Raw genomic sequence first — 27,080 nt, 5'->3', positions numbered from 1 at the left:
TGAGAGCCGGAATTCTTACTGGTTGGTAGGTGATCAAATACTTATGTCATGCAATAAAATGCAAATTAATTATTTAAAAATCATACAATGTGATTTTCTGGATTTTTGTTTTAGATTCCGTCTCTCACAGTTGAAGTGTACCTATGATAAAAATTACAGACCTCTACATGCTTTGTAAGTAGGAAAACCTGCAAAATCGGCAGTGTATCAAATACTTGTTCTCCCCACTGTATATGCTATCCAAGCAACCTGTTGTGCATCTGTCAGAAACGCCCACCCTGCTTTTCACAACACTAGCACTTGATCATATTCCACTGTGTCTTGTTGTCACAAAAAGGGAGAACTGGTAACATGAAGTGTACATGTCACACACACACACACACACACACACACACAAACACACGTGCAGTGGCTTTATGACTGGTGTGACTTACCTGGTTTGCCGTAGGGGAATGGGCAGTGAGATGCAGAGGAAGGGGTCAAATGTGTTGCTCTGTTTAAGGCAATGTGGACATGTCAGGGAGGACCTACAGACACAACAGAGAGAGGGAGAGAGGGGGTTAGGTTAAAGGGATAGTTCACCCCAATTACTAAATGACATTTTGGTTTTCTTACCTTGTAAACAGTCTGTGGACAAGGTAAGACAGCAATCCACGCTTTGGTTTTGTTTACCTGGCCACTGTTTCAAGTGCTAACTTTTAATCATTTGTGGCACAAATCCAATGCAAGTCAATGCTAACTATATTAGCATTTTTGCGCTTCATGTCCAGATCATCTATGTCACTTCATTAAGTTACACAATACATGTTTTAATACTTTAGGATGAGTAGGTCAGAAACAATAGAAGGTCAACCTGGTCAAATCACAGAGAGCAAACAAATACATTTTCCAACCAGCCCCTCTCATGTGACGTGGGATGGTGTGCTACACAGGCACATGATCTTGGGCACTGTGTGTGTGCGTGTGTGTCTAAGTAAAGATGTAAAGATGTTCAACCTCACCTGGCAGGGCTTCTATATGTGTAACGTTATGCATGGCGTATTACGGAGTAGCTGGACAGAACAGAGAAAGTGCATTTAGCTCCAAGAGAGACAACACTACACCTGGAGCCTCACATCCCCAGTTAGAAAACACACCGGAATAGACTGAAATATTCACAAGAAAGGAGAGAAATAACCTGGTTATATTTTTGAATATTTTAGCAGGTGTTCAAAAATCGTGGTGGGAAGAGAGGAATGTGGGGAAGAAAAAGTCATACAGCAGCAATTCAGTAGATATAGGGAGGTTAACCGTTAATCGCTTAGCCAGCTTAAATGCATTTGACCGGTAATGCTTAGGTTAATTTGAATAATTTTGTGGAATTAAATTGGCGTGTGTGTATTTTCGTTAGTCGTCATGCATCTTATTTATCACACGTTCACGGCATACAGAGCTTAGTTTGAGGAGAGGAATAGCCTACTTACTGGAGTGAAAATTGCTTTCGGAAGCCCAGTCATTGCGCAACAAATAACAATTCTAAATGCAATCGCGTGTTAAAAACATTGGAGGCCACGATTAAAAAAGGAGGTATTTTTATTTCTCAATATCAACTTGTAAAGCGCACCTCCCATTCGCTCTTCGGATGTATACGCTATAGCCTTGACTATCAGCGCATCACCACAATTTTGCAATGTGAGCTTGCGGCAGTATAATTGTTTGAAACTTGAACGTTTTAGGTCACTTCAAATAATGAGGCATGTCTTACCTTGCTTCAAAGTAGCCTTGTGAAAATCCATCCATAGAAACGTGGAGGCAATTATTTTTTAAAGACTTCCTCATGCTATTAACCAGCATTTCTCTCCTGTTCTATTGGTTTTCATATTTACTTTGTTTCGTTGTCCAGAAGCCAAAGGCACAATCCTAGTCATATTAGCAACCCATCATGGTAGTTACTATTAGATTCCCCCTCTTTCTATGTTCCTAATTTAGATTTCTGTCATCTCTGTCAAATGGAACTGCTTGTATTAGATGCACAGTTTAAAACTGTGTTTTCTGCGAGTTGCATTTGGGCAAATGTTTGAAAATCTAATTTTATTAGCTGCTCCATTACAGGAGTTGCATGGTCAATAACAGGCCTTTTGACTGTAAGACGATAGGCTTGCTATTGTTGCATGTTTCCATTAGGCTCTTAATGACAAATGTCCGGTCCTTTGATGCATGCATAGTATCAGAGAGGAAGAGGCGACGTGAGAGGTTTCACTCTCACCAAAATCTGTCCAAAATAAGTCCAATGCGTTTCTATGGGCTTATTTTGGGCCTAAGCTTGTCGCCTGCATTCCTGTTTTTGGACGACTCCCATTGCTCTGGCGGAAACATAAGCATCTTGTCATTATATACAGATCTCTGACAGTATTTTTTGTGATTTGTAACATGACTGTTTTGATTTTTTTTGCAGTTTGTTGACTGGTTAATGATGGTCAATTAGTCGGAAGCAAAATTGACTGAAATATGAATCCTAAGTAGATGTGCTTATTAGAGGTCGACCGATTATGATTTTTCAACGCCGTTACCGATACCGATTATTGGAGGACCAAAAAAGCCGATGCCGATTAATCGGCCGATTTTTAAAATGTATTTGTAATAATGACAATTACAACAATACTGAATGAACACTTATTTTAACTTAATATAATACATCAATAAAATCAATTTAGCCTCAAATAAATAATGAAACATGTTCAATTTGGTTTAAATAATGCAAAAACAAAGTGTTGGAAAAGAAAGTAAAAGTGCAATATGTGCCATGTAAAAAAGTTAACGTTTAAGTTCCTTGCTCAGAACATGAGAACATATGAAAGCTGGTGGTTCCTTTTAACATGAGTCTAGATAAACTGGTAATATCATCAACCATGTGTAGTTAACTAGTGATTATGTTAAGATTGATTGTTTTTTATAAGATAAGTTTAATGCTAGCTAGCAACTTACCTTGGCTTCTTGCTGCCCTCGCGTAACAGGTAGTCAGCCTGCAACGCAGGCTCCTCATGGAGTGCAATGTCAGGCAGATGGTTAGAGCGTTGTACTAGTAACCGGAAGATTGCAAAAACGAATCCCCGAGCTGACAAGGTAAAAATCTGTCATTCTTGTCACGCCCTGGCCTTAGTTATCTTTGTTTTCTTTATTATTTTAGTTAGGTCAGGGTGTGACATGGGGGATGTTTGTGTGTTTTTGTCTCGTCTAGGGTGTTTGTATTGTCTAGGTTTTTTTTGTAGAGTTCATGGGGTTGTGTTCAGTGTAGGTGTTTATGTAAGTCTATGGTTGCCTAGATTGGTTCTCAATTAGAGACAGCTGTCTATCGTTGTCTCTGATTGGGAGCATTATTTAGGCAGCCATAGTCATTAGGTAGGTTGTGGGTGATTGTCTATGTGTAAGTTGCTTGTGTCTGCACTTATTGTTTGTTTAGCTTCACGTTCGTCGTTTAGTTTGTATAGTGTCTTTCGTTTCGTGTTCGTCTTCAATAAAAGAAGATGTATCATTATCACGCTGCGCCTTGGTCCTCCTCTCTTTCACCATATGACGATCGTGACAATTCTGCCCCTGAACAAGGCAGTTAACCCACCGTTCCTAGGCCGTCATTGAAAATAAGAATGTGTTCTTAACTGACTTGCCTAGTTAAATAAAGGTGTAAAAAAAAAATAATAATAAAAAAAATAATAATCGGGAAATCGGTGTCCAAAAATACCGATTACCGATTGTTATGAAAACTTGAAATCGGCCCTAATTAATCGGCCATTCCGATTAATCGGTCGACCTCTAGTGCTTATTAGAAAAAGAGAGGCGCAGACGGAAACAGAAGAGCGAGCACCAAGTCAACTGAGACGCAAGGACTTCCAGATTAACAGGGACATGACATCTGTGACATCATCCCAATGCAAAAGAGTCACTATCTTGTCTCATCCTCCCATGTCATGTAGGGCATCCACTACCAGTGTCAACCAACACAATAATGACTCCAACATGAATATCTCCCTGGCCAGTGGCCCAGCCAGAGTACACCCAGGGGGATTTAGTAGTGGTGCTGTCACACCCTTACCCGAGAGAGCCTTTTTATTTCTCTTTTTGGTTAGGTCAGGGTGTGATTTGGGTGGGCATTCTAGGTTGTATATTTCTTTGTTGGCCGGGTATGGTTCCCAATCAGAGGCAGCTGTCTATCGTTGTCTCTGATTGGGGATCATACTTAGGCAGACCTTTTTCCCACCTTCATTTGTGGGATCTTGTCTTTGTATAGTTGCTGTTTAGCGCTACAGAGCTTTACGTTCGTTTATATTTTGGTGTTCATTTAATAAAGTACGATGAACACTTTCCACGCTGAGCTTTGGTCTCATTCAATTGACGACGGACGTAACAGGTGCCCTACAGGGGGATCAGCAGGGGATGAGCCTGGGGGTTAAGCACAGAAACATGGAGGACAGCCAAGAGGACTGTCAGCAGCATCCCCGGGGGAGGGGAAAGGCAGATGCAGAGCGGAGAAAGAAAGGTGGTGGCAGTAGGGAGAAAGATGGAGGCAGAGGAGAGAAGGAAGGATGGTGGTGGTAGAGAGAAGGATGGATGGTGGTGGTAGAGAGAAGGAAGGATGGTGGTGGTAGAGAGAAGGAAGGATGGTGGTTAAGAGAGAAGGAAGGATGGTGGTGGTAGAGAGAAGGAAGGATGGTGGTGGTAGAGAGAAGGATGGATGGTGGTGGTAGAGAGAAGGATGGATGGTGAAAGGAAAAGGAAAGAATGAAGACGAGGTAGACACAAAGCAGATTGGTTGGAGAAAGAGAGAGGGGCAGCCATTCAGGCTAGCTTGTGTAGAACATATTAGCGCCACCGTGATGATACATCTGACTGCTCCGCTCTCTCTGCTCTCTCTTTTCCTCCTGGTTGTTCTCAGCTGAAGGAGTCCAGGTTATCAGGTGTTCTGCTGAGTCACTCCAGGACAGTGATGCAGTCAAGTATAGTCGGTACAGGTCTGTAGCGAGAGTTGTTACAACACAGGGCCTGTATCCACAAAGAGTCTCAGAGTAGGAGCGCTGATCTAGGACCTGTCCTTATACATCTTATTCCTTTCGATCTAAAAGGCTAAACTAATCCTAGATCAGCACTCCTACTCAGAGAGGTTTTGTAGAGATGTGCCCAGATATCATAGAAATATCATTACTATTTCAATAGTATTACTTAGTTATTGTATTTCTATGGATCACAGATTTCCCCATTCAACACTCTGCCAGGCTGTAAATGACATTCTGACAGTCGGTTAAAATGATTCCTGTATTTACTCTACATGGGGACGTGACAGTCACAGCATTAGCGGTGCTTACACCTTCCGACGTCACTTAGAACGTTCTCCGTGGAGTCTGACATGCACACAATCACTTAGAACATAGTATGTGGAGGCTGACAGCGTTTCCACTCTGGTTGGTTCATCTGTCCGTGAGGAGAGAGTCTGTCAGTGTGTGTGTGTGTCAAACCTATCCTCGCACCAGCATCCACTCTGGATTTGGCTGACTTGCACAGCACCAATCCCCTGGCCTCTAGCCCACAGCAGCGAGTTAGCAGTCCTACCGACCGACGGTCGACCAGAGATCATTATTCAACGTTTATACAGATGATGTTTTGAACAGCCTCCCTGCACTACCTAAATAAATAGTACGTGACCAGCAGTACTAAACACGTCGCCTCATATCACCTTTCTTGAACGCAGCATCTGCATCGCTCAGGACCACTGAATTAAGACATAATAACCCAAACAGCATGACTGAACCTGCAGCCTCACCCTATTGGAATGCAGCTCTCATATCATAGGCCTACATATAGCACATGCTATAGCACATACATTAGACAGAATTCAAAACGTCATGACGTAGACACAGTACTTTTAGAGAATGTTTGACCAGTAAATTGGTCCAAGAGCTTTCTTGAACGCAGCTCTCACAGCAAACAGCTCATACTATGCACTACCCTGAACCCACATTAGACAGAATGAAGATACTGTGTCAAACAGAGTTTCTTGGTGAATACATTTGAACCCACGGTGAACCTCGTCTTCCATCAATCCCCTTTTCCTTTCAGTTTCACCAGCTAAAAATCCCTCTCTGCTTGAATAATGTATTCCAATGGATTCACAGTCCATTTCATCCCAAAATTGAGAGGACAAATGCGAGATATAACTTCCCCAGGGGTTGGAGTCAGCCAGGTCTCATAAATACTCAGTGCCCGGGTGAAAAGCCCATTTGAGATTCAATATAGTGCCATTATTGATTAGCATTTTCCACAAATGTGGCTAAAAGCAAAGTGGTAGAGAAACACATTGGTAATGGCCGGGGATGCGAACGATGCCTGAACAGAAATGAAAGGATCAATCCACAGACAAAAGTCTACAGTATAGTGTCTTCTGCCCTGTCATTAGCATAACGTCTAAAGTGGAACACATGGCAAGTCCTTCCAGACTTTTACTCTACAGGTCAGCAGACAGTTCCTCCTCTGTTCCCTCCTTTCCTCTCTTCCTCACTTCCTCTCTTCCTCTGGTGAAACGGGGAGGGCCGCTGTAGCCAGAGCCAAATCCCCCTGTCAGTCAGTCTGTCTGGGTTGCTGGTGTCTGCGTTGGGTTGGATGAGTGCACTGAGGCTGATCTGCCTCTATCTGCTTCTCCATTAGAGACCTTTAAACAAAGGGCCCACGCCATGGGAAATTAACAGAGGGCTACGGCTCAAAGGGGGGAAAATAACAAATGTTTTCGGCTGCCTCTCTTTGAGGGGTGTGTGACGAGCTGGAAGATGAAGTCTGGGAGTTAACGCAACGCGGGATAGGAGACAAGCTGATTGGTATGTTGAATGCTTCCTGTGCTGGACATTTGGATTTTGTCTTCAACTTCAAGAGGTTGAGTGTGACATTTGTGATATTGGAGGCAGCACCAAGCCAAAGAGGATGTTCACTTGTTTAAAAACTTTGAGTTGAAATCACCCCCCCCCCCCCCCCCCCCCAATAGTTTTGTGACCTTCACTCACAGTGTTTATGAAGTTTAAGGTTGACCATCCTCATCGTCCTGCGAAAGTATTTCCTGTGTTGATGATGTGTACTATCTCCGAGTGGCCTTTACAGTTCAGTGTGTTCATGTCAGAGATTCCGAGTATGCGTATGGTACTGCCTCTATCCACTCAGAGAAGGGTATCCGCATCCCTGCCTGTGTGTGCATATCCTGCTTGCATACTGAGAGTGCGTGCGCTCTGGTCCCATCTGCAGTTGAATATGAGGCTAGAAGAGCTCTAATCGTCCCTCTCTCTCTGTCTCTCTCTCTCTCGTGTTGATCCAGGCCGTTGACAGCCTCATCCTCCACCTCACCGAGCATTGGGACCCGGAACCATGTTGAACTCTTCTCTAAACAAACAACTGCACTATCATCTCTGGCAGCTTCAACTGCAACCACTTACCGTGTAGGCTCCTACAGTACAGATCCAACTCCATAACATAAAAGCACATTGTGAGTGGGCACACCTGAGAACTCTCAGCTCCCTCCTTAGCTTAAGTACGCCATTTCTCTTTATACCTCAGCTGTGTTAGTGGTATCAACAAGGAGGAGAACGATTGGCACTCCTCACAATTATCCACCGTCCGCAACCACTAGAGTCAATCGCATCATGAAACAGCGTAAACAGTTCACAGAGAGTAATAAAGTGCTTCAGCTCTGACAGTACTGGTCAAAACAATGTCTTGGTGTTTGCTTGGCAAAGAATTAAACAGGGTAAACAGAACTACGTATTAGTGGGGTAATTGGCAGACGTGTGTGGGCAACGAACTGTGTGGTGTGTGTTGTGTGTGTGTGTTGTGTGTGTGTGGTGTTGTGTGTGTGTGTGTGTGTGTGTGTGTGTTGTGTGTGTGGTGTGTGTGTTGTGTTGTGTGTGGTGTGTTGTTGTGTTGAGAGAGATAAAGTGTTTAGTTGATGATAGTTAGAAGGTGTCGGTCGGAAAGAGGAAGCAGGGCTTGCAGAGTCTCTACGCTCTGTACGTTCACAAAAAACACCAGTGGAGAGATCAAAGCAGCCCCTCCACTTCATCAACTCTCTTACCCCCACTTCAAAGCATCCAGCCTGGGATGGGATCAGACTCAGCACGCCCAGTAAGGTCATGTGGAAGGTGGAAGATGGCAGCCAGGAGGCCTCTCCCGGGAGGGGGAGTGGGAGTGTGAGTGGATCATCATGTAATAAAATCAAAGGAGAGGTTGAATGAGGAGTGACTGTGTGAGCTCTGGAATAATCTGCTTTAAAAGGTTTGCTACATAAAATCTGCACCACCATCTTGGCAGCTGTGCTGAACTGAAGACACGGGGAGGAGTACGAATAGAAAGACAAGAATCTATTTCCTCAGTCCTTTGGGTGCCTCCAAAATGACATCTATCCCTTTATTGTGCACAACGTTTAACCAGGGCCCATTGAAGTTGTGTAGCCTACTTTAAAGGCAATAGGGTGCCATTTGGGATGCAGCCGTTGAAACTAAGAAAACCAACGTTCCAAACTCAACATGACAGACTGAGGGTGTAGATCAAGACTCATTTGAGGCTGGAAAGTGACTGTCGCTTGTCTCTCTCGTCTCTGCAGCCTAAACCATCAGACAGCCTCTACTCTAATCGCAAACATTTATTCAGATCAGAACGCCCCCGAGGAGTCTCACAGATATAAAAAGACTGGCAGAGAGGGAGAAAGAAAGAGAGAGAGAGAGAGAGAGAGAGAATCGTAATAATCTAACTTGCCAGCTAGTTAAACAGGCAAAAATGACCTAAAACTAATGTTATGCAAGGTTGATGTACATTTTCTGTGGGTAGATACCAATTATGTGTGGGTAGATACCACATTCTTCTTGAACTGCATTGTTGGTTAAGGGCTTGTCAGTAAGCATTCCACGGTAAGGTTGAATTCTGTTGTATTCGGCGCATGATTAGCTAGCTAGCCAGTTAGCCTAATTGACTTACTATGGACTTAGCTACCCATTCACTGAACAGTCTTGCAGCCAGGACAGTGGCAATAGAGACGAAAAAAAGATAAACACAAAGCAAATGTTTTACTTCATAACTATCAGCTAGCTATGTATATGTGAATCTTAATAATGTTGCTAACCAGATGGTATAAAAGGCAAAAATGACCTAAAACTAATATTATGCAAGGTAGATGTCAATTCTTTGTGGGTAGCTAGCTAACAATTCTTCAGTAGTAACAGTAGTAGCTAGCCAGTTATCCCTATTGACTTATTATGGACTCTATGGGTTCTATGGTACCTGGGCAGGTAAAAATGCTAAAATTTACACAGCATGTATTTATTAACATATCAACATAAAATATTGTAGTCAGGTAACATTTTACATGCGAATAAGCAACATTTCACATTCGAGAAGTTCCCTCCGTGCTCCGTTTCGGCTACTTTGATTTGGACTCATACTCCGACCCTCCCGTGCTCCAATTTGCATGCTCGGAGCGCGGTAGTATGCATTTTGAAAAACACCCATTGTCTCCGTCACACTACTACACTGTCTTGTGTCTTCAGAAGTCTGGAAGATAGAACACCCAATACGGCAACGTTGAGTTAGAATGTAGGAACGGAGCCCAATGTAACACAACAGTTTGAGTGGAGTGGATAGGATACATTACTTGTGTTGATCTTTATTCATACTCAAATGCACTTGCATGAACAGAAGTACAGTTATAGGCAGGCACAGTGCATTAACTCTACAGACAAAAGGAACTTTACAGACGGCCCCATGTAATGCCAGGCCAGGCAGGGGTGTGGAACAGCCAGGCAGGGGTGTGGAACAGCCAGGCAGGGGTGTGGAACAGCCAGGCAGGGGTGTGGAACAGCCAGGCAGGCTCTACCTCTCCCAGGCTCTACCTGCAAGGTCATCTGTAACAAGCCCTCCAGCCATCTGCCCCCTCCCTCTCCATCTGTACCACCCTCCCACCTCCCTCCAGCCATCTGCCCCCTCCCTCTCCATCTGTACCACCCTCCCACCTCCCTCCAGCCAAACCAGACAGCCGTTATCCTGCTACCTGGGTCTGTGTCCGGAACTCTGGAATCACAATTACAGTGCAACCCTGCTACTCTCTGACACTTCAAGCTGTTGAGGTGGAGCCAGGCAGAAAATTACAAGGTGCGTTGCGAGAGAAACAACAGAGTTTGGAGTAGTTCTGTAATCACTTTACAGTAGACTGCATAATGTGACAACAACATGTACTCAACACTGAGACATATCCTTAGGGAGCAGACCATCAAAGTACTAATTACTGGTGCTTTAAGTATTGGATTGTAACCCCTGACTAAACACACACTACACTCTTTTTTAGCTGTCCCCAATGGAGAACCCTTCGAATAACACTTTTTTGCTCCAGGTAGAACCTTTTTGAGTTTGGTGTAGAACCCTTTCCAGAGTGTGTTCTACATGGAACCCAAAAGAGTTCTACCTGGAACCAAAATGGGTTCTACCTGGAATTAAAAAAGGGTCATCCTATGGGGACAGCCGAAGAACCCTTTTGGAACCCTTTTTCTAAGAGTATACTACTACACCTTAGGTGTACAAATGTAGGATCTTAATTTGAGCCAGTTTGCTTCAGCAGGGAAATAATCCTGCAGCAATGGGAAATGTGAATTATTACGTGGGTTATAATTAATGAACATTTTTGTAGAGGTGGATACATTTTTCGTTAGGGCAAATCAAGTCTGACTGTCACGCCCTGACCATAGATTGCTTTGTATGTGTCTATGTTTTGTTTGGTCAGGGTGTGATGTGGGTGGGCATTCTATGTTGTATGTCTAGGTTGTCTATTTCTGTGTTTGGCCTGGTGTGGTTCCCAATCAGAGGCAGCTGTCTATTGTTGTCTCTGATTGGGAGCTATACTTAGGTAGCCTGTTTTCCATTGTGTGTTGTGGGTGATTGTTTCCTGTTTTCCGTTTCAGTGTTTGCACCATTCGGGACTGTGTTGGTTTTCATTTGATTCTCTTGTTTTTTGTATTTTGTATTCATTTTCATTAAACGTTATTATGGATACGTACCACGCTGCACATTGGTCCGATGTTTCCTACTCCTCCTCAGACGAAGAGGACGAAAGCCGTTACACTGACATTTCAAAATTGAAATTACAAACTTTAGAAGCCTTTTAAAAACTCAAATACACTAGAAGTTTGCATTACCTGCTTTGCAGGAAAATTCTCAGCAACAAAAAAATGGTCAAATTAAGATCCTACATCTGTATATCCAGGATGGTGAGTCCAGACACTTCACAGCTGTCAGCCAAAACTGTTTGTCGAGGGCTGCAGTCCAAACACTTAAAAGACACCCTATCCCCTCAGCCCTTAAATTAAGTGGACACTTCTGATGACTTATCATGACGTCTGACGATTATACACTTGCAGGGCAAGGGGCGAGGGAGGAAGGAATGGACCACCCTTGGCCGTAAATTCACCACTCAAACATCCCGCAATGATTGTGTTTTCAGCCACCGGTAACTTGTGGGTGCTTTATATGCACTACAGTCAATTATGAGTGTATGTCTACTTTTATTGAATATATCATTATTAATATATGCCTACTGTATGATAGCTAGCAAATTAATTAGCTTGCCTAGCTGGAACTTCTGAAGAAGGAAAATGTTTTATTTCCACAATTTCCAAAAGACAACCAAACAAAAACATATTTAATTTTTACGTAGCATTCGTTTTTACTTACACTTGTATGTTGACTTCTCCATTGATGTTGTTTTTAAGTTTTCGCGGATGTACAATCGTCGCGAATTGAATTATGGGGACTTCCCTTGCTTGGCTAATCAATTGGACCACCCTCCAAGATGGCGATGGGGACTCCCCCAAGGGCATAAGGCGAGGGTGTGTCGTTTAAGTGTTTGGACCGCAGCCTAGGTAGTGCACTATGAAGGGAATAGGGTGCCATTTGAGACAAGAGACAAAATTATTGATGAGAGGAGCCATCGAATTAGCATTCTTTGCTAAGCTGTTTAGGGATGCATTTGGAGTGTCTTGAAGGTTACGTCTCAGATTTCCCCTAATGTCGCTACTCTTATCTGCTAATGAATTAACGGATAATATGATAATAGGACGTAAACACAACCTGTGTGCTGTTGTGGCAAACACATCATAGCCAAGAGCCAAGGGGGTTGGATGTTAAAGAAGACACACTTTACTCTGAATATTCCATCTGGGGATTCCGATATTCTGCCTCAAAATTACGATATTCCGTTTCAGACACAATTTTTTTTCCATAAGGGAAAATGGATTCTGAGAGCAATTTCCAATTAGCAGCCTGGAGAGATCAGTCTCCGCAGGGATACAGTGGGTTTAGATAAGTGTATAATCCATCATCCTGTGATGAGGGAGTGGGAATCATAATCCCATGATTGACTGGGTGGTTAACCCCGCATCATCATCAATACAGTCCAACTGTCTGGGGTTAACCCTATATTGATTGACTCACACTAATCTACCAGCATGATGTTAAGTCCAATACTAAGCCCGATACAACTTGAGTCCTTTTTTGTTATAGCGAAGAGCGCATTCGACTCCCAGCAGATTCTGTACATTTCAGGTCTAATCTCATTATCTATACAATATGGATGTGTCAAAGTCTAATCATCCGTTAAACTGCTCAGTCAATCCMTGTGGTATACAGATCAGTGGTTGGTATCATAAATCAACAAGTGGAACGTTTCAACAGATTGATCTAAGAAGAGGTGGATGGGGAGGAAAAGAGATGGAGAACATCATGACAAGGCTAGCAGAGGGTCACTGCATTTCCATGAGACTGGCTACGCAGGGATCCTGCTGCTGCTGCTTTGTGTGTGTGTGTGTGTGTGTGTGTGTGTGTGTGTGTGTGTGTGTGTGTTGGTGTGGTGCGTGCGTGTGTGCGTGCGTGCGTGCGTGCGTGCGTGGCGTGCGTGCGTGCGTGCGTGTGTGCCGCAGACCAGGAGGAAAGAGCCAACAGACAGAGACTAATCCCGAAAGTGTTCACAGCTAGCTCAATGTGACTACTTTAGCAGGCTACCGTTCTTATCCAGGAGGGAAAGTGCATGCTCACCTGTTCTGAATACCTATACTCTATATAATGGCATGCTATAAGATTCTGGCGAGAAAACTATGCACACAGAATTACAAAAGTCTTGGATGAGAATTTAGGTGTTTTGTACTCCATGAAGCCTCATGGTGTGGAAATCGTTATTGAATTGCTGCATAACTTAAGTATGCGTTATTACTTGACCTGTACTAATTGAATGTGACTCCTCACTCTTATCGTCTGTGACTACTAATGTACCTGTATGATATTGTCTATGCTCGTACTGTACTGTGCTGAAAGTGGTCCTGGACGAAGCTGTGCCGCGTCCAGGCTGGTGTGCTGCTGCTGGGCGGAGACAGGGCTCTCCTCCTCCACCCAGCGGGCCTGGAACAGAGGAGAGAAAGCGTGAATGTGTGAATGACCTGTATGTATACGTGTGTGTGTGTGTGTGTGTGTGTGTGTGTGTGTGTTGTGTTGTTGTGTGTGTTGTTGTGTGTGTGTGTGTGTGTGTGTGTGTGTGTGTGTGAAAACGTCAACACAAGCTAGAGCTGAACACCAGCAGGGTAACAAGGTGTATCACAGCAGATGTAAACAGGAGTGCTACAATGGGACAGGTGCTAAATGAGGTGCAAATGCACGTTAATACATTCTTGTACTTTTTATAGTGTTCAGCCAGATCTTACCTCGTGACTGTCATTACATGTGTGTGTGTGTTTGCGTTCCCATGTAATTCACTTTCCTCTCAGCATTGCTGACCTTGGCTTAGACTCTAAGCCTTAGAGGGAGATCGATGAGAGTTGGGTAGAAGGGAGAGCAGTAGGCAGGTAAACACATTAAAGTGAATATACTAAATCTGGGTTGAATCAAAACAAGTCGGTCCGGCTGCCCACTAGGGCAGTAAAGGTTCACCAAACCCACAGTTCGGTGGTACGTATTGCGGTTTTGGGGTTACGGTTCGGTTCAGTTTCAGTACAGCGGGAAAATGAGACACCAACCACAATGTAGTTAATTTTTGTTTACTTAAGAAATACAAAGTGTTGATATTGATTCCATATATGATTCCATATATGATCATGATCCATATAATGCAGGATGACAGCACAATCAGGAATAACAACACTGTATTTTCAGGGTTACATGGGTTGCGAGGTGGGGGTTTGTTACTATGCCGATAAATTACATTATCCATCCAGACCTTTGCCACCTAGGAATTTGTGTGACCGGATCTTCTCAAATAGTAGTTGAGTACACCTGCTGTAGATGTCCTGCACAACATTGGCCAATTCATTGACAGACAATGGGTGTGAGAGGGCGAAGTTTATGAGGCTCGAGCACTTCCACAAAGTGCTGAAACCCCCTATTCTTCATAACCACAGAGAATGGGCGCATATCCGCGGCTATAAACATACCTATCACTCTTGTCATTTCTTTGCCCCGATCAGGATCAGAATTGCTGTTTGAAAGCAGAAGGGAGATAAAAAAAAATGTTTTGCGTTTCCGTTTTGCTCAGGTGGTAGGAATACTGGGGTGATGTCGGTGTCAATGTGTCAACATGTTTGAGGTGTTGGCAGCTGCATAGGCTATTCTTGTTGAGCAGTGGCAACATACTCGCTCTGTCTATCGCCATTGTATTCTACTGGGAAGCCAAAATGTTCCTAATCTGCCGATTTAAACGATGATGGAGAATCCTCCTGGTTTATCGACCCCACCACTCGGCCATCGTACAGAACCAGTTCCCGCCTGCGCCTCACAAAAGGACCGTTTTAAATGCATCAATTAAAATTATTATTTTTATTACAACGTGAGCATGTGTTTTTTATTTTTATAGAGATAAATAGAGGTTATAGAGGTAAATAGAGGTTATAGAGGTAAATAGAGGTTATAGAGGTAAATAGAGGTTATAGAGGTAAATAGAGGTTATAGAGGTAAATAGAGGTTTGCATGAGCCACTGAAGGAACGTCTAGAACCCTGACAAAACCAAATCTCTCTCCAACAGTAGATATATCACAGCTAAAGACTGTGTTACTTTCCAGATAGACAGGTAAATAAACATATTGATCATACAAGCATAAAGTATAGAGCAGCCAAGCCCACCAACCACAGGCCTGAACTGAACCCTTAAGTCTATTTTATAGAGGGAACCAGGCTGTGGCACGGACGGACCTGAAATCAATACTCAAATCAGTCACAAATTGCTGCTGTATGAATTGATGGCTTTCACAGTTGAAAAAATGTCATTTGACATAACGTATCATCAGCCTGCGGGATATATTTCCTTTTTACCACAGCCAGTCATCATCTTCCGGCTTTTTTACAAAATCATTCCCAGAAATCATAAGATCGATTATTGTCGCTCCCGGGGAACGAATCGGTCTTTGAAGCAACGTTTTCCGCACGCGGGCGCACACACACACACCTCCACCATACATGATGGATAAGTGGAGTTAACAGGCATTTGTTTATTCTCCAGACACTTATGTGTCAGTCTAAATGACACAATAGAAAAAAACTTATTTTTCTGGTTGGGGGGGATCTTTCAACAGGCTGATTTGAAGAGATCCGCCTCTACTTTTGTTCACTTTTTAGCCTGTAGTTTTGAAAGTAGCGCTCATGAGCCAAAAGTGGTTCCCTAAAATCTTCTGTGTGTGCATCTTGATAGCTGTCACTCAAATGGCGAAGGGCTGAAGCTCATGTCTGGAACTCGAATTGCTAGGGGGCCGGCCCATGTGTTGGAAAATGTAGGGAAAATGGCGCTGCACAGTTTCTTTCAAACTAGGGATTTTGTGGATAATTGAGGTAAGAAAGTAATTCTGCTCATAGATTATGCATGTATGAACTACACATTGACACATCCAGCCCAAAGTGGAAGGTTTCAAAAATACTTTCTTAGTCGCCAAAGTTCCGGAGTACGTCTAACCATAGTTCAAGTTTACCTGACGGGGTGAGAGAAACTGCATTCACACACAACTATAATTTATTGAAGTGCTTTGGTAGTTGGTGTATTGAGTTCTGTTCAGTGCACAGCGAAATCAAACGAAGGATAGAGTGAACCACTGTGACTCATGGTGCTAGGGGACTGCAGGTAGATACTCTGCAATTACCTGAACAGTGCCTGCTGATGTTATCAAAGAGCAGCACACAGAGATATTTTCACCAAGAGCTTCTAGACTCTTGTTATGTTTTGGAGTGCTTTTAAAAATACATTCTTAGTCATCATAACCATACTAATCACTTCCTGCTAAGCTGAAGGAGACAGATCCACTGGATAACGGAGCTCATTGAGCTACATGCTTCCATACTGGACATTCATTGATACTCTCAGCCAATGAAAATGATCAAATAAGACATTTCAATCAAATGTTTTTGAGGCATATATTATTTGGGACATGGGGAAATGTGTGTTGTGTGATGACTTTCAGCACATTTAGCGTACTGGCTCGATAAGATGATTATTGTTGTCTTGTTTGGAGTGTTGTATGAAGCTACATGCTTCCATACTATTACTCTTTCTGTGAATAGCCTATGAGAGAGGCCTTCAATTAGTTGCTAGGCAGAGTCAAATAGTGAAGTAGCCTCAGCAAACAAAGGGGTCACAGCGACATCCTAGTGGAGAGAGGCCTTCAATTAGTTGCTATGGCAGAGTCAAATAGTGAAGTAGCCTCAGCAAACAAAGGGGTCACAGCGACATCCTATGAGAGAGGCCTTCAATTAGTTGCTATGCAGAGTCAAATAGTGAAGTAGCCTCAGCAAACAAAGGGGTCACAGCGACATCCTATGAGAGAGGCCTTCAATTAGTTGCTATGCAGAGTCACAATAGTGAAGTAGCCTCAGCAAACAAAGGGGTCACAGCGACATCCTATGAGAGAGGCCTTCAATTAGTTGCTATGCAGAGTCAAATAGTGAAGTAGCCTCAGCAAACAAAGGGGTCACAGCGACATATCCAAGCTTTTATGGGGTTACGACTGAGGCTGATTCAATTGCTATTTAACTCATTCAGTTGAAACCTTGTAGAGAACCCTTTGAGAGGTTTTGGGCCATGAGGCTAAAGTATTGTGTAACCCCATGATAAACTGCATAGTATAGGTAAGTTTATACTGACTGCTTTCAGTGAGAACAGTACAGTTGACGGTAAAGAAATAGAGCAATAGGATAAAGGAGCTATTTGAGTTGCTCTGCCCCAAAACATTACTTTAGTAGCTGTTTCCGACCTGGATGGTAATGGACAGTTTAGATGCCCTGCGTGAGGTAATGAGATTGAAAATGAATTCATTGTCACCTGGGGACCAGAGCTAAGCGTTGGAGGCGATTTTGAAGTCGACATCAATTTCCGTTTTGGGGTGAAAGTTCTGCCCTGAAGTTTGTGCCTGTCTAAAAATCTCTAATTACCTCAAACTAATTTAGGACACATTTAGAGCAAGGTCACATATCAATATCTTATGTTGTGATTATTGTATCAACATGTGTATCAATAAAACATAAGTACTGTACAACCAAGATCGACAACATAACCCTGGAGAATATCTGTCAGCTTTGTTTCATCAACATCTGTGATGTAATCAATTATTTGACACACTTCTGTGTCAACAGCAAAAGGCCTAACTGCTATTTATACCTCTCCTCCCCTCTTCGCATCCTAAATGTGTCACCCTGTTTCTTAAAAAAAGGTAAGACAGTCCATTATGCTTCCTGTGAAGAAGATGTGTGTGGTACACTTTCCTAGTTTCCCCAAAGGCAGGACAATCTCATCGAGCCACTAGAAACACTCTCTTCAGAAGAGCACTCACCTACTTTGGGATTAGCAGCAGTAGAGTGTGTGATACATCTACGTGTTAGTAAGAAACTATAGTCGTCTGAAAGTGTGTGATACATCTACGTGTTAGTAAGAAACTATAGTCGTCTGAAAGTGTGATACATCTAAGTGTTAGTAAGAAACTATAGTAGTCTGAAAGTGTGATACATCTAAGTGTAGTTAAGAAACTATAGTAGTCTGAAAGTGTGTGATACATCTAAGTGTTAGTAAGAAACTATAGTGTCTGAAAGTGGTGATACATCTAAGTGTTAGTAAGAAACTATAGTAGTCTGAAGTGTGTGATACATCTAAGTGTTAGATAAGAACTATAGTAGTCTGAAAGTGGTGATACATCTAAGTGTTAGTAAGAAACTATAGTAGTCTGAAAGTGTGTGATACATCTAAGTGTTAGTAAGAAACTATAGTAGTCTGAAAGTGTGATACATCTAAGTGTTAGTAAGAAACTATAGTAGTCTGAAAGTGTGTGATACATCTAAGTGTTAGTAAGAACTATAGTAGTCTGAAAGTGTGTACATCTAAGTGTTAGTAAGAAACTATAGTAGTCTGAAAGTGTGTGAATCATCTAAGTGTTAGTAAGAAACTATAGTAGTCTGAAAGTGGTGATACATCTAAGTGTTAGTAAGAAACTATAGTAGTCTGAAAGTGTGATACATCTAAGTGTTAGTAAGAAACTATAGTAGTCTGAAAGTGTGTGATAATCTAAGTGTTAGTAAGAAACTATAGTAGTCTGAAAGTGTGATACATCTAAGTGTTAGTAAGAAACTATAGTAGTCTGAAAGTGTGTGATACATCTAAGTGTTAGTAAGAAACTATAGTAGTCTGAAAGTGTGGATACATCTAAGTGTTAGTAAGAAACTATAGTAGCTGAAAGTGTGAGTACATCTAAGTGTTAGTAAGAAACTATAGTAGTCTGAAAGTGTGTGATACATCTAAGTGTTAGTAAGAAACTATAGTAGTCTGAAAGTGTGTGATACATCTAAGTGTTAGTAAGAAACTATAGTAGTCTGAAAGTGTGTGATACATCTAAGTGTTAGTAAGAACTATAGTAGTCTGAAAGTGTGTGACATCTAAGTGTTAGTAAGAAACTATAGTAGTCTGAAAGTGGTGATACATCTAAGTGTTAGTAAGAAACTAAGATCTGAAAGTGTGATGTACATCTAAGTGTTAGTAAGAAACTATAGTAGTCTGAAAGTGTGATACATCTAAGTGTTAGTAAGAAACTATAGTAGTCTGAAAATGTGTGATACATCTAAGTGTTAGTAAGAAACTATAGTAGTCTGAAAGTGTGTGAACATCTAAGTGTTAGTAGAAACCTATAGTAGTCTGAAAGTGTGTGATACATCTAAGTGTTAGTAAGAAACTATAGTAGTCTGAAAGTGTGATACATCTAAGTGTTAGTAATAAACTATAGTAGTCTGAAAGTGTGTGAGGCATCTACAGTTAGTGTTTATGAGGACGTGTTGAAGAGTCTCAATAGGTTAGAGTCAGACTCATAATGGCCGTGCTTTCTTCTGACAAACTACATTAGAACGTTTTGCAAGATCTAAGGACGATGGTACAAAAATTAGAAATAGGCTTACGTGTTGTAACATTATGAAAGTGAGGAGCAAAACCATGACAACATTTTACAACAACCATTACAAATAGTTGGATAATAGCCTCCATAATAGCTTGTCATCCAATGTAAAAAAAACAACAACACAAAAAACATTATGATGCACAGCAAACTCCAAACTAGCTAGTAATAATATTGTTTTGTCTCTTATTAAGTATTTTCAACCAAGAAGCTATTCTGCTGATAATGATGAGCCAAATGAACAAGATGTCTCTTTCAAGCTGTCGAATCCCCAAAGCAATTTTTTCCTTCGCTAACACAATTAAAGATTAAATACAGACATGGATGGCCTGAGACGTGCTGGGGAATAATGGTTTATTGGAGCTATTAGCGCACGAGCGAGAGAGCAAGAACGAGCGAGAGCGAGAGAGTGAAAGCACTAGAAAATATTACATCTAGGGATTCTGCAAATCCTACAACACAGTGCAGAAGGTGCGCCATTAGAGAGGTGAATTTGAGTCTCTTGGTTTTGTCCTGTTAGCAGAGTTGTGTACCCGGCAAGGTTGGAAGCTGACACAGATCGCTGACCAGCAGCGCTGTAGCTAACTCAAATTTGACTTTCCTTTCTTTCAAAATATGGACAAAAATACAGGATATGCTAATAGGTACAGTCCTTCGGGTCAGCTAACTCAAATGTGACCTTCCTTTCTTTCAAATATGGACAAAAATACAGGATATGCTAATAGGTACAGTCCTTCGGGTCAGCTAACTCAAATGTGACCTTCCTTTCAGTCAAAATGTGGACAAAACCACAGGATATGCTAATAGGTACAGTCCTTCGGGTCAGCTAACTCAAATGTGACCTTCCTTTCAGTCAAAATGTGGACAAAAACACAGGATATGCTACTAGCTGATAGTAAAAACCGAGACCAATACCTTGAGTAGATGGAAGAATCAACACAAATACAGCCAGAGACAGAACTAAACCATAGTCAGAGATAGTATACTAGCATAGTACAGAATCCTCAGCTAAGTAGCCTGGTCCCAGTCCTTACACAAATCACCATGGAAACATTGGGTTCCTTTCCCATCAAAATGTGGACTGAGGAGGACGTTTTTCATTAAACACAGCATCTTCTTGGAAATGAGTTGTGAGTTTAAAACCACGAAGCACAAACTCTCCCCGCAGCAATTCATCTTCATAAAATAACTCAACATGCTTTTTAACAGTTRCATATTGCAGAGTTGTGTTTATTCTATTTTCCTAATAGAGAGGAAGGGAAGCTAGTGGGCTTAACCTGGGTTGTATTGCTTAGGCACCAAATGGGGGAAAAACAGACAAACAGGGAGGAACTAGCTGATCTTGATCTCGTAGAATAAGAAGTGCTTGTTTTAGTTTTCCAGAATGTGTTATCGTAAGAGGTGCATAGTTTCGCAACTTGCTTTTAGCAATCCAATTGTTTATCATGCCACTAACAGGTTAAGGTAATACATAAGGCTTATATAAGGGGATTGACTCACTGTCCTGGGGTGTGTAATTCTGTTGAGAGTGAGTGGCTGATAAAGAGAGGCTCCGGGTGGACGCTGCAGTAGTAGTAGTAAGAGTGTATTGTGGGGAATACCAGCAGACCCAAGGCATGTGTTGCCAGGCACTGCAGCGAAGGCTCGGGCTACTTAATTCTCTATTCATAACAAATCCAAAGCCCGGTGGGCTTCGCTGCACACTAGAGAAGGCACCTTCCCCACAAGTAGGTCAACAGGCACTTAGCTGGACCTTAGAACAAACAACAGATGCCTCCATTCAACTGTGATTTCTCTAAAAGTGGGTGTGTGCGTGCACTAACATTTTCTTATATCTGGGAACCAGTGATGAATAAATACCCCTATAGTATTTTTCCTTGCTCTGCCATTGTCTGCCAAGGCAGGTGGGCCTGCCAAAAATACATGTGAAGCAGGAGCTAGCGTAACATGAGAGATGCTAATATGCAAAAAGTGCGAAAAAGTTAAATTGTGTAATCCAAAAGTGCTGAACGGTAACAGCTAACAGATCCAGATCAATTTTCTGGGCCCCCTGTTGCTCAGAGGAGAATATTAGCACTGGCATACAAACCCTCCCAGGCTATTTACAGTGCCTTGTAAAAGTATTCATCCGCATTGGTGTTTTTCCTATTTTGTTGCATTACAACCTATAATTTAAATTTCATGTAATGAACATACACAAAATAGTCCAAATTGGTGAAGTGAAATGATTTTTTATTTTTTTTAATTACTGAAAAGTGGTGTGTGCATATGTATTCACCCCCTTTGCTAGGAAGCCCCTAAATAAGATCTGGTGTAACCAATTACTTTCATAAGTCACATCACTAATTAAATAAAGTCCACTTGTGTGCAATCTAAGTGTCACATGTGTCACATGATCTCAGTATATATACACCTGTTCTGAAAGGCCTCAGAGTCTGCAACACCACTAAGCAAGGGGCACCACCAAGCAAGCGGCACCATGAAGACCAAGGAGCTCTCCAAACAGGTCAGGGACAAAGTACAGATCAGGGTTGAGTTATATAAAAAATAAAAAAACTTTGAACATCCCACGGAGCACCATTAAATCCAATATTAAAAAATGGAAAGCATATGGCACCACAACAAACCTGCCAAGAGAGGGACGCCACCAGTATCTGTCCATAGGACCACTTTAAGCTGTACACTCCACAGAGCTGGGCTTTACGGAAGAGTGGCCAGAAAAAAGCCATTGCTTAAAGAAAAAAATAAGCTACACGTTTGGTGTTCACCAAAGGGCATGTGGGAGACTCCCCAAACATATGGAAGAATGTACTCTGGTCAGATGAGACTAAAATTGAGCTTTTTGGCCATCAAGGAAAACGCAATGTCTGGCGCAAACCCAACACTTCTCATCACCCCGAGAACCTCATCCCCATCATGCTGTTGGGATGTTTTTCATCGGCAGGGACTGGGAAACTGGTCAGAATTGAAGGGATGATGGATGGCAGTAAATACAGGGAAATTCTTGATAGAAACCTGTTTCAGTCTTCAATAGATTTGAGACTAGGACAGAGGTTCACCTTCCAGCAGGACAATGACCCAAAGCATACTGCTAAAGCAACACTTGAGTGGTTTAAGGGGAAACATTTAAATGTCTTGGAATGGCCTAGTCAAAGCCCAGACCTCAATCCAATTGAAAAACTGTGGTATGACTTAAAGATTGCTGTACACCAGCGGAACCCATCCAACTTGAAGGAGCTGGAGCAGTTTTGCCTTGAAGAATGGGCAAAAATCCTAGTGGCTAGATGTGTCAAGCTTATAGAGACATACACCAAGAGACTTGCAGCTGTAATTGCTGCAAAAGGTGGCTCTACAAAGTATTAACTTTGGGGGGGGTGAATAGTTATGCACGCTCAAGTCTTCTGTTTTTTTGTCTTATTTCTTGTTTGTTTCACAATAAAAAAAAATATTTTCCATTTTCAAAGTGGTAGGCTTGTTGTGTAAATCAAATGATTCAAACCCCCCAAAAATATATTTTAATTCCAGGTTGTAAAGCAACAAAATAGGAAAAATGCCAAGGGGGGTGAATACTTTCTGTAATTGATTTCCAGAATTTAGATGATTGGAGCAGAGCAAGATTTCAGAAGTTATTCCACAGCTAAAGCAGACGTACAGGACATACTGGCTACATGAATCTTGTATCAAAGTCAAGGGGAATCTATTCCCAAGCAGACAGAAAGTGAGATGTGTATTTAAAAAGGTTATTATATACACTGATAGCTTGCGGAATGGCTTATCCATAAAATTAGGTGAGAAATTAAGCTTACAAAGCTTAAGAAATGGGAAGTCAAGTGATCATGTGTAGCTGTTTACATACCACCAGAGTCAGAGGCTGGCACTAAGACAGCATTGAATGAGCTGTATTCCGCCATAAGCAAACAAGAAAATGCTCACCCAGAGGCGGCGCTCCTAGTAGCCGGGGACTTTAATGCAGGGAAACTTAAATCCGTTTTACCATATTTATATCAGCATATTAAACGTGCAACCAGAGGGAAAAAAACTCTGGACCACCTTTACTCCACACACAGAGATGTATACAAAGCTCTCCCTCGCCCTCCATTTGGCAAATCTGACCGTAATTCTATCCTCCTCATTCCTGCTTACAAGCAAAAATTAAATCAGGAACCACCAGTGACTATATCAATAAAAAAGTGGTCAGATGAAGCAGATGCTAAGCTACAGGACTGTTATGCTAGCACAGATTGGAATATGCATAGAGGAGTACACCACATCAGTCATTGGCTTCATCAACAAGTGCATCGATGACATTGTCCCCACAGTTACGGTACGTACATACCCCAACCAGAAACAATGGATTACAGGCAACATCCGCACTGAGCTAAAGGCTAGAGCTGCCACTTTCAAGGAGCGGGACTCTAAACCAGAAGCTTATAAGAAATCCCGCTATGCCCTCTGATGAAACATCAAACAGACAAAGCATCAATACAGGACTAAGATCGAATCGTACTACATCGTACTGCTCTGATGCTCGTCGGATGTGGCAGGGCTTGCAAACCATTATAGACTACAAATGGAAACACAGCCGAGAGTTGCCCAGTGACACGAGCCTACCAGACGAGCTAAACTACTTCTATGCTCGCTTCGAGGCAAATAACACTGAAACTGCATGAAAGCACCAGCTGTTTTGGAAGACTGTGTGATCATGTTCTCCGCAGCCAATGTGAGTAAGACCTTTAAACAGGTCAACATCCACAAGGCCGCAGGGCCAGACGGATTATCAGGACGTGTACTGTCTTCACTGACATTTTCAACCTCTCCCTGTCCGAATCTGTAATAGCAACATGTTTCAAGCAGACCACCATAGTGCCTGTGCCCAAGAACACTAAGGTAACCTGCCTAAACGACTACCGACCCGTAGCACTCATGTCTGTAGCCAGACTGTAGTCATGGCTCACATCAACACCATTATCCCAGAACCCCTAGACCCACTCCAATTTGCATACCGCCCAACAGATCCACTGATGATGCAATCTCTATTGTACTCCACACTGCCCTTTCCCACCTGGACAAAAGGAACACCTATGTGAGAATGCAATTCATCAGCGTTCAACACCATAGTGCCCTCAAAGCTCATCAATAAGCTAAGGACCCTGGGACAAACACCTCCCTCTGCAACTGGATCCTGGACTTCCTGACGGGCCGCACCCAGGTGATACGGGTAGGTAACAACACACCCACCAAGTTGATCCTCAACACAGGTGCCCCTCAGGGGTGCGTGCTCAGTTCCCTCTTGTACTCCCTGTTAACTCATGACTGCACGGCCAGCCACGACTCCAACACCATCTTTAAGTTTGTAGATGACACAACAGTGGTAGGCCTGATCACTGAGAATGACGAGACAGCCTATAGGGAGGAGGTCAGAGACCTGGCCGTGTGGTGCCAGGACAACAACCTCTCCCTCAACGTGATCAAGACAAAGGAGATGATTGTGGACTACAGGAAAAAGAGGACTGAGCACTCCCCCATTCTCATCGACGGGGCTGCAGTGGAGCAGGTTGAGAGCTTCAAGTTCCTTGGTGTCCACATCACCAACAAACTAACATGGTCCAAGCACACCAAGACAGTCGTGAAGAGGGCACGACAAAACCTATTCCCACTCAGGAGACTGAAAAGATTTGGCATGGGTCCTCAGATCCTCAAAAGGTTGTACACCTGCACCATCGAGAGCATCCTGACTGGTTCCATCACTGCCTGGTATGGCAACTGCTCGGACTCCGACCGCAAGGAACTACAGAGGGTAGTGCGAACGGCCCAGTACATCACCAGGGCCAAGCTTCCTGCCATCCAGGACCTCCATAACAGGCGGTGTCAGAGGAAGGCCCTAAAAATGGTCAAAGACTCCAACCACCCTAATCATAGACTGTTCTCTCTGCTACCGCACGGCAAGCGGTACCGGAGCGCAACGTCTAGGTCCAAGAGGCTTCTAAACAGCTTCTACCCTCAAGCCATAAGACTCCTGAACACCTAATCAAATGTCTACCCAGACTATTTGATTTGATGATCATGCACTATGTGACTGCCTATTGCTAGGCAGCTACATAAACAATGGATTTTTATTTATTTATTGGTTTCGCACAATGCTTGCACTGAACATTTCTGCCCTGGAGCATGTATTGAACACAGAAATAAAAATAACCTATGCCTTTTCTCCCTCAGAAGACGTTGTACCCAGGATCCTTTTCTGCTGTTGCTTTTGCCATGAAAGATGTGACGTCAAACAGATACATATCACTGCAATCAGCAGAACTAAGGCAGCGTCGCAGGGAGGCACACACAAGGCTATACTCATGGGTATTGGGTATCAGAACATCACATTTCTGCACACGCATGACCCGTAGCCTCAAGGACTGAATCCCAAATGTCACTCTATTCCCATACTATATTGTTTCCTACTCTATTCCCATATTATATTGTTTCCTACTCTATTCCCATTATTATATGTTTCCTACTCTATTCCCATTATTATATTGTTTCCTACTCTATTCCCATATTATATTGTTTCCTACTCTATTCCCATATTATATTGTTCCTACTCTATTTCCCATATTATATTGTTTCCTACTCTATTCCATTATATTGTTCCTTACCTATTCCCATATTATATGTTTCCTACTCTATTCCATATTATATTGTTTCCTACTCTATTCCCATATATATTGTTTCCTACTCTATTCCCAATTATATTGTTCCTACTCTATTCCCAATTTATATTGTTTCCTACTCTATTCCATATTATATTGTTTTCCTACTCTATTCCCATATTATATTGTTTTCCTACTCTATTCCCATATATATTGTTTCCTACTCTATTCCATTTATATTGTTTCCTACTCTATTCCCATATTATATTGTTTCCTACTCTATTCCCATATTATATTGTTTCCTACTCTATTCCCATATTATATATGTTCCTACTCTATTCCCATATTATATTGTTCCTACTCTATTCCCTATTATATTGTTTCCTACTCTATTCCCATATTATATTGTTCCTACTCTATTCCCATTATATATGTTTCCTACTCTATTCCCATATTATATTGTTTCCTACCCTATTCCCATATTATATTGTTTCCTACTCTATCCCATATATATGTTTCCTACTCTATATTCCCATATTATATTGTTTCCTACTCTATTCCCATATTATATTGTTTCCTACTCTATTCCCATATTAAATTGTTTCCTACTCTATTCCCATATTAAATTGTTTCCTACTCTATTACCATATTATATGGTCAACAGTATTCCATTACAAAGGGAATAGGTTCTCATTTGAGACAAAGCCAAGGACTCTTCCGTAACAGGGCGTATCAATAGGACGGTCCTGTACTCTCATGCGGACTGAAACAGTTCAATAAGTCACAGCCATGTCTGCTATGTGTCTGTCTCGACAGTGTAATGATGTCATCAGAGGACACACGTATCAATAGGACTCTTTAATAAGTCCCAGACAGATGTTTCCTTCGTGTCTTGTCTTTGTTCGACATACCGGAGGACATACTCACGTAGGGGGAGTGTGGCTGTGTTTTTGACACAGACATTGCGTGATCCTGCTAATCTAGTTGGAGACATGA

General features: G+C 42.2%; 1 protein-coding gene across 1 annotated transcript in view; it reads right to left on the bottom strand.

Moving 5' to 3' along the window:
* Positions 1 to 4,389: 4,389 nt before the first annotated feature.
* Positions 4,390 to 27,080, bottom strand: part of LOC112069934 (ubiquitin carboxyl-terminal hydrolase 43-like) — a 48,282-nt gene continuing 25,591 nt past the window's right edge. The window contains exons 3-4 of the mRNA XM_024137333.2: positions 13,315 to 13,440; positions 4,390 to 4,416 (exon numbers count right to left, since the gene is read on the bottom strand). Coding sequence (XP_023993101.1) covers positions 4,390 to 4,416; positions 13,315 to 13,440 — 153 coding nt within the window. The remainder of the gene's footprint in view (positions 4,417 to 13,314; positions 13,441 to 27,080) is intronic.

Source organism: Salvelinus sp. IW2-2015, unplaced genomic scaffold (assembly GCF_002910315.2).
Source record: "Salvelinus sp. IW2-2015 unplaced genomic scaffold, ASM291031v2 Un_scaffold1159, whole genome shotgun sequence".
NCBI classification, from domain to species: Eukaryota; Metazoa; Chordata; class Actinopteri; order Salmoniformes; family Salmonidae; genus Salvelinus; species Salvelinus sp. IW2-2015.
Note: the sequence above shows the minus strand (reverse complement) of the source record. Positions and strands in the feature narration are given on the sequence as shown.